At 61.5% G+C, this 11,931-nt stretch overlaps 1 protein-coding gene across 1 annotated transcript in view; it reads right to left on the bottom strand.

Moving 5' to 3' along the window:
• Positions 1-2,583: 2,583 nt before the first annotated feature.
• LOC111143808 (nischarin) overlaps positions 2,584-11,931 on the bottom strand; it is a 32,897-nt gene continuing 23,549 nt past the window's right edge. Inside the window, exons 14-21 of the mRNA XM_022497705.1 lie at positions 11,346-11,470; positions 10,139-10,188; positions 7,696-9,108; positions 5,564-5,960; positions 4,993-5,149; positions 4,382-4,510; positions 3,751-3,912; positions 2,584-3,406 (exon numbers count right to left, since the gene is read on the bottom strand). Coding sequence (XP_022353413.1) covers positions 2,796-3,406; positions 3,751-3,912; positions 4,382-4,510; positions 4,993-5,149; positions 5,564-5,960; positions 7,696-9,108; positions 10,139-10,188; positions 11,346-11,470 — 3,044 coding nt within the window. The 3' untranslated portion in view covers positions 2,584-2,795. The remainder of the gene's footprint in view (positions 3,407-3,750; positions 3,913-4,381; positions 4,511-4,992; positions 5,150-5,563; positions 5,961-7,695; positions 9,109-10,138; positions 10,189-11,345; positions 11,471-11,931) is intronic.

Raw genomic sequence — 11,931 nt, 5'->3', positions numbered from 1 at the left:
CACACCGGCCGGGATGGTCAGGGCAGCCAGTGTGGGGAACGAGCTCCGGGAGGCAGGCGCAGGGGTGCAGGGCGGGCCGGGGCGGGCAGAGGCTTTAAAAGCAGTCCGGAGGCCCCGCCAGCTCACCCCCACAGGAACCCGCCAGGATTTCCTCTTGCTATCAGCAGCCTGCAGGCGGAAGGGAAGGTGCTGGCTGCTGACCCCTGCATGGTCGGCCTGGGCCCTGCTCGGGGCTTCCTGACCAGAGACCCTCCTCCTGGCTGCACAGCCCCTGAGCCCACCATCAGCCGCAGCCTGAGCCCCAGCAGGGGCTGTGCAGCCACCCCCCATACAAACCACTGCCCAGCCGTCGTCCCCAAGCCTGGCCTCGATCATTCAGAGGCTCTGGGGGTGTGGGTGGCGGTGGGGGGCTCCGGTGGGTCGGGGTAGGGCAGCCCTGAATCAGGTCTGCCTGCCTCCAGCTTTCCAACTGAGAGCAGCTGTGGGCCTCGACGCCCTGCCGGGCCCGTGCTAAGCAGACAGCCCATCAGACAGCTCCCTCGATCACCTGCCCCAGCCACCCCTCCACCTGGTCCCTGTTACCCCTTCTAGCCCTTCTTTCCCCCTAGGGGGCCTCCTGGCTTCCCAGTGCGCTCCACACCCCTCCGTGCCTGACCAGCCCCACCTTGCCCACTCTGGCCGCCAGCCTCCCCACTCCCCTAAGCTGCTGCTCTGCCCCCAGATCCTCTCACAGGGACTCACCCCAAGGTCAGCCTCAGGTCAAGGGTTACCAGCTGTCATCACCTCACAGCTCTTGTTTATTTCGTGTATCCTCCGTCCCCTGCTGGAATGTCAGCTATGGGCGAGCAAGGATGGCGTGTGGCCGCTTCACACGGTGGGGGCCCTGTGCAGACTTGCGGGTGCATGAAGGAGGCAGGCAGTTACCTTTGTTGCCCTGGTACCGGTGGGCAGACCAGGTGCAGAGGCTCTAAGAAATCCGCCTAAAGTCTCTGGGCTAATCAGCGGTGGGGTCCCGTACTCAACACGTAAGGCCCGTGGCCTGCACAGGCCCATGCACACGCCGCCCGGCCTCTTGCCAGGAGGTCCCGTCCTCACAGACCCAGACAGGGGTCAGCTGTCATGTGGGTCCACAGGGCCTGGAACAATAGTCCAGGGAGCAGACCCTGCCTCTGGTTGTCACTACCTGTTTACACCGAACAGACGGAGAGAGGCAGGTGGTCATCTGTAAAGGCTCTTAATAAAAGCCTGGTCCGGAGAAGCCTTGTCACCTGCCTCCTCCTCTCCGTCAGCGGGCCTCTCTCTGCCCACCGGCTAGAGGGGCCTCTGCGCTGGCCTTTGAAAGCTGGCTAGGGACGTTGTGAGTGGGGAGAAACCCCCGCGCCCCCTGCAGCCTTCTTGACGGCGATGGCTCCTCTAGGCCCTACTGCAGGCACCAAGGGAGGGCAGGAGCAGCGGGCTGGGAGCGGAGTTGACCACCCTCCAATCACCTCTTCTTCAGTCCTGCCTAGCCCAAATGGCCCTAGGACCTTGGGGCCTGACACTCCTGATTGGGCCAGGATGGGAGAGACAAGTGGGGCTCCAGAGCCCCGCTCTAGGGGTAGGAATGGGATGAGGAAGGGTGGGACACACAGCAGGCTCCCAAAGAAATCCCGGGTCCTAGTTTGGCAGGTCCCACTGAGGCAATCCCCACTTCTCTGAGAACACCAACAGACTACCCACCACCTGGGGACGCCTCCCACAGGGCTTCCCCCACCCCCGCCATGAGCCTTCTTGGTGAGACACCCAGCACCCACCCTCTGCAATCCCAGATTCTAGGGCTTACCCTCACAACACACTACAGCTTCAGCGGGGACCTGCAGGGGGCAGAAAGCCAGTGAGCCAGGGTGCCGCATGTGCCCTGAGGCTCAGGGTGGAAGCCCAGCCCGGCCCAATCCGAGGGCCCCCTCCTACCTCCCCTGCACTGGCCCTCCGGGGCTGGCCCACACTAGCGCAGCGGAGTGGAGCTGCTCCCTTGCCCTTCATGCCCTTCTCCCTCCTTCCTTTCCCCCTACCCCCAGGAGCTCACCTTCCTGCTTCCCTAGGAGACCCTCTCCCTCATGCCAACCTGGCCCTGGGCCAGCGCCCGGCAGAGACCCCAGTGGCCCTTGAAATAAAAGACGGAGACTGTGTCAAACTGCGCTTTATTAGAATAGAGAAAACAGGCGACAAGAATCACACTCGGAGCTGGCAGCTCTAGGTCCCCTGCCACCGCCCCTTTCAGCCCCAAGGCCTGGGGACTCCTGCCCCCAGGGGGCTCTCCCACTCGGTCGGGCCAGGAGAGGCTCCACTCTGGAAATCCGCATGGGGCGGGAGCTTCCGATGTGCATTTTGCTACCAGCCTCACGATTAGCAGCGAACGCCCACAAGGACAGCACACGACTAGACGAGACATTTCAGCGAAGGACAGAGAAGAATAAATCAGACCCACAGCGCCACGTGTGAATAACAGTCCCACGACAGGAAACACGACACTGGTGCACCGGCCACACCACCCCAGGGACAGGCAACAGAGCCACGGGAGGTGGAGGGGACAGGGGGGGGGGGGGGGGTCCTGGAGGGGGCCGGCACTTTCACTCCCAGCACTGGAAAGAGATCACTGAGCGCAGACGTTCACATTCTCTGCAAGGATGGTCCAACGAGGGTACCCAAAACGGGGGAGAAACACTTTAAAAAGAATAAAGAAAGCCTGCTTCCCGCTCTGAGTGGGCGCCAGGCCGGACACAGCGGGTGGCAAGGGCTGGCCATGGTGGCCTGGGCTAGCCAGTGAGCTCGACGGGCAGCTCCCGGCCGCACAGCGCCTCCCACTGGCGAGCCAACAGCGAGATGAGCTTCTCGCGGCTCTCAGCGCTGGGCACGAACACCTGCCACTGGACCTCGCGGCCCTGGCCAGCTCCGCCAGGACCCCCCGGCTCCTCGCCGAAGTGGTCCAGGGTGACATTGCCCATGAGGTCGTGGCCCTGCACGTCGTCAAACACAAGGGTCAGGGCCTGCGGGTAGGGCTGGTAGCCCATGAGCACGCGGTCCAGGTCCCGGACGCGACGGCCGTCATCCAGCCGGTACCGGTCTCTCTGCGGTGGCTCTTTGGCGAACTCAGGCAGTGGGTAGTGCACAAAGTCCTCATCTAGGAGGAAGATCTCGGCGCTGGTGAGCAGGAGTGTCTTGGGGCGCAGCATGCCCCTGCAGCGCCCAGGGGGCGGCGTGCCCACCTGGAAGGCCTGCACATACAGCAGGATGCTGAGGCCCGGGGCCTTCTCTGGGTCGGCCATCTTCTGGGCCACGGTGAATGTCAGGTCTCCGATCTCCTCCTCGCTGGGGTAGGTGAACTTGACACGGCTTGAGTGGATCAGCTCATAGTTTTCCAGCTTCCCTGCAGAGAGGGGGGCCCACCGGGGTCGTAGCCTGGCCTGGCTGGTGCTGGGGCCCAGAGCACCGGCGAACCCAAGCCATCCACAGGGGCGGGATCAGGGGCCGGCAGAAGTAGGAGAGTACTCCAGGCCCCCCACGCTTGGGCAGAGACCCACAGATACTTGAGATGGATCTGCCAGGTGGCTGAGGGTTTGCTGGAATGGAGGCTCTGGTGTGGAAAAGCCCACGGAAAACCCTGGCTGGCTAAGCACGGAGGAGAGAAAGTGAGTGAGGGAGGGGGAGTTCTGGGCAGAGAGAGGCACTCCGGGGCCTGCTGCGGCCCGAGCCAGGTGGGGGGGGGGGTACCTGTGGTCTTGTTCCCAAACTCAGAGTAGAAGTCCTTGTCGACGGGCTCAGGCGAAGGTGTGCGCTCTAGTGAGGACAGCACGCCCATGAGGTGCTGCAGGAAGCAGTGTGTCAGGTAGCTGTCCCGGGTCAGGCAGGTAACCACCTGCATTGGGGAGGAGCCTGTGGGACAAGGGGCTGGTCAGGGCTGCGACCACCTCTCCCCCACCCCAGCCCTGCCCCCGGGGCCAGGAGGACCCACGTGGGAAAGCATCATGGGGCCTGGGGAGATAGCGATTTCTCCGGCCGGAAGGGCTATGACATTTTTCTGGAAGGGGATGCAGAGGCATTAGGGGAAAAGCTTAGCTTTCTCTCTTCAGGAAGTGTGAGTCAGAAACATCCTGCCCGTGAGCCCTGGGCCCACTCTCCCTGCCCGCCGGGCACTTGGCCGCCTCGGTTCCCGCCTCACACTCAAGCCCTGTGGGGTTCTGCATGCTCAGCAGTTCCTGAAGCTGCTTCCTCCCGCTCCGGTGAACGGGCTTGTGAACAGAGATAACTCAGCCTGTGATAACGCACCCACATGTGGAAGGTGCAAGCCCACTGGTGACACTGGCCTTCACCCAAAACAGGACAAAGCACAGCGGTCACTCACCCGTAAGCCGGAAATGCTGGTCGAAAAGCCCAACGTTGACTGCCTGCAAGTCGCTGAGCTTTAAAACAAAGCACTGGGAGATGTGGAAGGGGCTGTTGTTGTAGTCCGTGTTCTTCTGATGCCAGAAATCTGCGGCGGAGAGACGGCACCAGCTGTGGCACTGGCTCTGCCAGGCAAGCACGAGGGTCCCGGGTGCACAGCTCCATTCAGCAGGAAGGGGGCCCCTCGGCCAGCCTGGCCGCTGGACGCCTGGCAAAGAGCTGGCCCTGCCTCTGCAGACCTCAGGCCTCAAGGGCCACGCATTCTAGGGTCTGAGCCTTGCCTGGCTCAGCGCAGGCACCAGGAGCTCTACCACAGGCCTCGGGCTAAGGCTCCCAGTAGGGTCCCATGGGACAGAGACTGTCCAACCCCCTCCCCGTCCCTGCCAGTTCCTGGGCTCTGGCCAGGCCCTGCCTCACGGGCTGGCTGTAGGTATCTCGTGATAGTGCCAGGAGACATTCTGGTTATCAGGCCCCTTCCTCACACAAGGGAGGCTCGGCTCGGCCGGGCACCAACAAGTTCCCCCACGGCCTCAGGGGAGCTCCCGGGAGCCCGCAGGCCGCGGTGCCTACCCTGCAGGGGCTCTGAGAAGTAGCGGCGGAGGCCATCGTGCAGCACAAAGTACACAGCTTTGGTGGACAGCAGCACACAGGCGGTCACCTCCAACCCTGGGGTCTGGTAGAACACCACTGAGGACCACATAAGGTGCCTCAGCTCCTCGTTTTCCACCTGGACACAGAAAAGCTGGGTCTGGGCCCACAGCAGAGCAGGGCAGGGGGCACAAAACTCGCTTCCAGTGCCCACCTGACAACAGAGCTCTGGGCAGGGCAGCCCCCACTCCATCAGCCCCACAGCCCTGGTGACCTACACAGCCCAGGGACACACCTCCAGTCCTGGATAAGGACACACAGGACCCTCCAGACCTCTGGTCCACGTGTTTATAAACTTGGAAGCAAAGAACGGAAGGGTAGGAGATGGGAGTGAGGCAGGCTGTGTCTGGGGCCCAAGGTGAGGAGCGGCCGCAGGGAGAGGTGGTGACGGGGAAGACAGCAGACCAGGGAGGGGCAGCCCAGGACCTCCAGCCCCCGACTCCAGCTTTCCGCACACGGCGGCCAGCCGGCGGACCCCGCGCGGGGCCGCTACCTCGGCGATGCTGCTGTGGAACAGCTCGATGACGGTGCTGCCCTGCAGGCTGGCGATGTGCTGCAGCGACGGGCAGGCGGGCAGGTGCGACGGGATCTGATTCTCCTCCGACGTGGAGCGGATCAGGTGCTCGCTCGGGTACTGAGCGGGGGCCTCCACTGGCCCCGAGGACTCGGCCAGGGCTGGGCTCTCCGCCGGGGTCTCCTCGGGGGACTCCTCCGGGCGTGAGGCCTCTGCGGGGACTGGAGCTGGAAGTGAGGGCTCCACCGGGCACAAGGCCTCTTCCAGGGCCGAAGCGGGGCCCTCCCCCGGGTCCGGGTCCAAGGCTGGGGCCTCTGCAGGGGCTGGAGCTGGAGCTGGGGCCTCTGCTGGGGCATCCCGGGGCCGCTGGTCACTGCTGCCTCCCCCGATCCCCCAAGAGACACTGAGTTAGCATCAGGATCCCGAGGGGAGAGTCCTATCACACACAACCTCACAGTGTAATGGAACAAATGCCACATCTGAGATCGCCTGGGGATGTCATCTTCAGGTTCCCCACAGGAAGCAGAGCAAAGGGAAAGTGCCAGGCTTTGCCCTTCAAAGTGAGATTAGTCAGGGGAAAGAGAGGCTGTCTGCTACTCCAGGGATGGGACGGCCAGATGTGTGGCCCATGGGTTAAGAATTCATTTTCAGAAGATTGTAGAAGGATCAAAAATGCCACTCCTGAGTTCAGAACTTGGACCAAGGTGTCCACACCCAGGACCTGAGTGCAAATAGAGGTGAGAACCCAAACCAAACAGCCCCTCAGCTTGCCTTTGGGTCCTCCTCAGGCAGCCCAGGCTCTCCCCGCACCCCGCCACCATACAAGCGGCCACACTGGATTTTCACCAGTCTGTTCTGAGCATAAGATCAAACAATGCTCAGAACCCCGAAAGCTCAGGTTAGGAGCCAACCCCTGAGGCGGGGAGGACCCTACAGGTGGCCTCATGCCTGTGCCCAGGCTGAGGGGGTCTTTTGGACGTCACCCTCTCTGTTAGGACGTCCCAGCTGTTGAGAGAAATCCCTGGGCGGCCCCCCTTGTCCTGCTGCAGAGATGGGTCTGCTGGGACAGAGCAGGGCAGCTGTTTTCTGCAAGCAGTCCCCACTGTGGCCAGGTTCCATCGAGGCTTGGGGACAGCAAGGAAATGGAGACGAGGTGTCACCGCTCAAGGCCTCAGCACAGTGGCAGCGAGGGGGAAGGCCATGCAGGGTGCCTTGGGCACAAGGTGCTCTCTAGCGCCTGGAGACCTGATGGCATCTCTAGGAGGGCATGGAACTTAAGCTGGGCCCAAGAAGGGTGGTTGATTCATGCAGGGAGAGGCTGGGAGCCCCTTGGGAACCTCCGCTGGGGGGCTGGGACGACAGGGAGAGGCATGAGATGCTGACGTGAGGACAGGGTCTCCACCGTCCACAAGGACAGAAGAGAAAAAGAGGGGATTTCTGAGGACAGGAGGACCAACAGATGAAGGGCTTTCTTGCCCAGGCTGGGGAAGCCCCAGCACATGTGAAGCCAGGGGGCAGTGGCAGAAGCCGGGCACCCCTCAGGGCACGAGGCCCCTCTGGAGTTTTGGGTGTGGGTGAGCTGAGGGTATGACCACAGCTGCTCACAGGCCTCTCTCTAGCCTCAGCTCCAGATGGCCCTGAAGGAAACTCAGGCAAGGAGCCAGGGGGAAGCCAGACAGAGGGGGAAGGAGCAGAGAGCAGAAGAACAGGGCAAGACTGCCACCACTTCCCTCTCTGTCTCCCCTGCTGTAAGAAGGAAAGGAGCTCTGAATGCGGGAACGATCCGGCTCTCAAACTCAGACCTCAGACGCTGCTGCTCTCAGCCAACAAGCTCCTCTGGAGCAAAATTACATGTAGAGAGAGAGCCCCTCAGTGACCCAGTCCTTCCTGAAAGGGGGGATACGGCTCACCACCACAGTAAGGCTCGGCACAGGGCATCAGAAGGAGACAAGGGCAATGCTGAGGCTGGTCAGAAGCCAAGGAGGAACAGAGGACGGGACCCACCTGGGCCCACTCACACATGCAGACATTCACAGATCTGATCTGGGGTGAATGGTCTCAGACACAGTGCCCACCCCCCGCCCTCCCCGAGAGCCTGTGCTCGGTCTCACCTGGCCCTGTCCTCGGCAGCCTGGCCTTCCACGAGGGGGGTCTGGGACCGGGCCCCGGTCGCAGGCGTTTTGGCGATGACCACAGTCTTTAGGTCCTGCAGCGAGGCCCGCAGCTGGTTGTAGATACGCAGGAAGTGGAACTTCTCATGGGGCAGCACAAAGATGGCAGTGACGAAGCGGTAGCCCACGAGCAGCTCCAGCACGTGGCCGTCGGCGAAGGCGCCCCGCGGCTGGGTGCAGCTGCGCGTGGGGTCCAGCAGCACTGTGGACAGTGGCACGCGGCTGAGCTTGAAGCTGTTGCGGTTGCGACAGTTGTGGGTGCCACGGTTGGGCATGGGGTTGAAGTCGGCCTTGATGACGTTGAGGTGCTGGGGCGTGAGCAGCAGCCAGTAGGGGATGGCAGCGGACTTGACGGCCTCGGAGGGCGCGCAGCAGGAGCGCCGCACGGCCGAGCACAGCGTGCAGCTGGCCCACTCGATGTTGCCCGAGTAGTCGCCAGCGGCCGTCTGCACCATGCGCTTGTCGCTGTAGACCAGGTAGACGGGGAAGCAGCCCTGGCTGCGCTCCTGGCAGCCACCCGCCACCTTGTAGAAGGTGAGCAGCTGGCGGAGGAACTCCTGCAAGCTGGTGTGGCTGCCGTAGAGCACGGGGCTGCACAGCATGGCCATGTGCTGTGGGGCGAAGCAGGAGCGCAGGTCGGCATGGAACCCGTGCAGGCCGGCGGCGTCCGAGATGATGAAGAGCGTGTTCTCGCTGTGCCGCACCTTGAGCACCAGGCACAGCTCCGGCATGAGGAAGCCGAACTCGGTGAGGTCGCCGTGCGGGAAGCAGAAAACGAAGCGCAGGGCCGACAGGATGTGCTGGCTGCTGCCCCTCGACTCCTGGTGCGGGATCTCGAAGACGGCGATGCCGAAGTCGGTGAGCACGAGGCAGGCGGCAAACTGGCGGATGCTGTCCTGCACGTGGATCAGGAAGCACCACAACACCTTGAGGATGCGGATGTGCTCCAGCAGGAAGTCCTCGTCCGCGCCCAGGGCCCACTCCAGGGCCAGGCGCTCCTCCTCGCCCTCCTCCTCCTCGTCCTCCTCTTCCTCCTCCTCTTCCTCCACCCGGCCGCCCTCCTCCTCTTCCTCCACATCGGGGGGCCCCATTTCGAAGTAGCGGTTCTCCGCGGCGTCCTCATCATCCTCGTCGTCCTCGTCGTCCTCGCCCTGCTCGCCCTGGCCCTCCTCCCGCTGGTTGGCGGCCTCGATCCAGGCGGGCAGCTGCCGCTCGATGGCCTGCCGGATGAGCGTGCTCAGGCGCTGGATGAAGTCCTGGTTGGTGGCCGTGTAACCGATACAGGTGAAGGGCAGGAAGATGATCTGGCCGGACCCCGGCACCACCTGGACCTCCGGCTCCGCGTGCTCTGGGCTATGCGGGGAGAGGCCAAGGTCAACTGCACGCTGGGCTGGACCGGCCCTACCGACCACACGCAGAGCAGTCTGCTGAACCCCTGGGTCCATGACAAGTGCCCCAGTGGGGAGCCGGGGTGCCTGAAGGCGGGCCTGCCAGTTCTGGGACAATCTACAGCCCCAGGGCCCAGACCAGAAGCACTCAGCCCCGCCTTAGCCACACCACGTGGGCTCCCCCAACAAAAGCCCCACAAAGCCCTCTCGGTCGCACAGATGCTGGCTGCAAGCCCCAAAGGGAACAAGAGCTCAAGGGCATGAAGTCACTTACTGATCACGGTTCCCTTCAAGGGCACCCAGGGGCCTCTGGGATGGGAGTCAGGGAGTAAGCTAGGTGGGTCTTAGGACTTTCACATTTCAGTTCTAGCTCCTCTTGGGGCGCCTGGGGGGCTCAGTCATTTTAAAGCGTCTGCCTTTGGTTCAGGTCACGATCTCAAAGTCCTTGGATCCAGCCCTGCATCGGCTCCCTGCTCAGCAGAGAATGTTTCTCCTTCTCCCTTCATCCCCTGGCCCCAGCTTGTGCTCTCTTTCTCAAATATACAAAATCTTAAAAAAAAAAAAAAAAAAAAATTCTACCTTCTCTTGGGTACTGCTCCCCTTCGTGAAAAATCACATATAGAACTTCTATAAAGTGTCAGAGCATGAACACCACAGGTTTTTGGAGGAGCCCATCCACATAATCGCTCTTTTTTAAATCGTACTTCGAGAATATAATGATCATTCTCAGCTCACAGGCTGTACAAGGTAGGCCGTGGACCAAATCGGTCTCGATCTGCTGACCCCTACTGTGGGGTAACATGTCCAACAAACTTCAGGGATTAGGATTTGGAAACAGACCAGAGCCCATCTCGTTGCTGTTTATATATTCAAAGGAAGAAACAGCTCTGAAGGACTTCTACGAACAGACTATTAACAAAATCCCACTGGTTCCCACTAGTCCACAGCTGGGCATGTGCAGAAGGGCTCAGATGCCTTCTTAAGCTCTTCCTCACCTCACACCGCCAACAGCTCCAGGGATGTCCCGTGAATCATCAGAAGGTGCCTGACAAAGAAGGACACGCCGTGAGCCGCCACCTGCTGCAGCCGCCCCCTGGCATTTACTGGGGGCTGGACCCTGAGCCAGGCACCCCGTCTCAGCTCACCACCCTGCAGGAAGCTCCTCACCACCCCCACGCTTCCCTCGGGGGCAGATTCTGGGCCCCGGAAATGCTGAGAGAGACTCAGCCAGTTACACGGCAGTGCACAGCGGAGCGGAGACTGCCACCTCTGTCCGGCCCCAGCCCGTGCCCGCAGGCCCGGGGTCAGCACCTCTGCCACTCTGCAGCTCACCACGTGTCTGAGGTCTGGCATCCCAGTGCTCCCCATGCCACCCCAGAGGGTCCACACGGACAGCCTACCAATGTGGCAACTGGCCTGCAGAGACCTCAACGGGCAGAGGCTGTGCAGCACCTGGCAAGGCCCTCCCAGTGGTCTCTGGGCAGTGCAGAGTACCTAGGGCCTGGGCACCTCTGACTGTGTGATCCTGGGGATAGTGAAGGGAGGAGTGCCAAGGAGTGCTGGGACAAAGCGAGGACTCTGCAGACTGCCCAGGGTCACAGGGCCATGACCTACTGAACACAGGGCTGGATGGAGGCCCAGGAACCAAGCAGAATGCCCACATCACACTTGTCTTCCTCCTCTCTTCCCAGGACAGAAGTTCCAGAACCCTCAGCAGCAGCCACAGAGGAGGTGCTGGAGTCGCAGTGTGTCTGACTACTAGGGTACCATGCAGGAGCGGGCAGAGTAGCCCAGCGAGCCCGGCAACAGGGAGAAACTCTTCCTGATGGGTAAATGAGACCCAAACAATCCCCACCTTGGGCTTTCTGATCTGCCTTTCCCAGAAGAGTCTGCGTGCAGGGGCTAAGGACGACCTGGCTTTGCCTCCGAGGGCCTAGTGAGAAAACTGCCTGTTCCTATTAGTCCCAAGAATGACAGATACACACATGTGCATGCGCGCGCGCGCGCACACACACGGACGGACGGACAGACGGAACACAAACTGCTCGTCACAAATCAGAGTGCACCAGAAAGTGGCAGCATCTGCTCCAGTAACAGCCAGGCCACCTCCACCGTCTAGCCAAGGCCAGTCCTACTTCCAGACAGCTGCAGGCAGAACACTCGGTCCACAGCGATAAGCCATCCCCAGGAGGAGGGTGTTACCTGTCCAGAAGGGATGGACTCCAAGGAATCCGAGCATCCCCGGGCAATGGGCCGGTCCTCGGGAGTCAGACTGTCGGTGGATGAGAGGCTGCTGGCCAGGGCCTCCTCCTGCACGAACATGATACCTAGAGAGACCAGGGGGTGGGCGGGCAGGGCAGGCAGGGAGAGTAGCCATTCAACAAACACAGCTGGGCCCTCAGGCTACCGGCATGGCTGGGGGCCTCATTAGACCCTCTAACCCAGCCACGTGGATCACAGAAGAAAACATTAAAAACGGAAATCATAACCTCGAAGAACAAGAGACTGCTTATCTAACTTCATGGCAGGGACAGACTTTCTACACCTAAATCCAAAGGAAGACATGGACACGTGCGTGACTACGTCACCACCAAACTTCTGGAAGAGAAGAAACCGAAGATAAAAAGGATATGAGAAAAAAGTACTTGTGATAGTTGACAAAGTAGTGTGTCTTTGATCTATAAAAGGCTCTTCCAGATAACAAAGATGGGAGTTGGGGGGGGTGCTGGAAACCCCGTTAGGAGACGGCAGACGTGAGCAGCCATCCCACAATGGAACAGCTGCCAGA

Source organism: Enhydra lutris, unplaced genomic scaffold (assembly GCF_002288905.1).
Source record: "Enhydra lutris kenyoni isolate GAN:26980312 unplaced genomic scaffold, ASM228890v2 scaffoldscaffold10, whole genome shotgun sequence".
Taxonomy (NCBI): Eukaryota; Metazoa; Chordata; class Mammalia; order Carnivora; family Mustelidae; genus Enhydra; species Enhydra lutris.
Note: the sequence above shows the minus strand (reverse complement) of the source record. Positions and strands in the feature narration are given on the sequence as shown.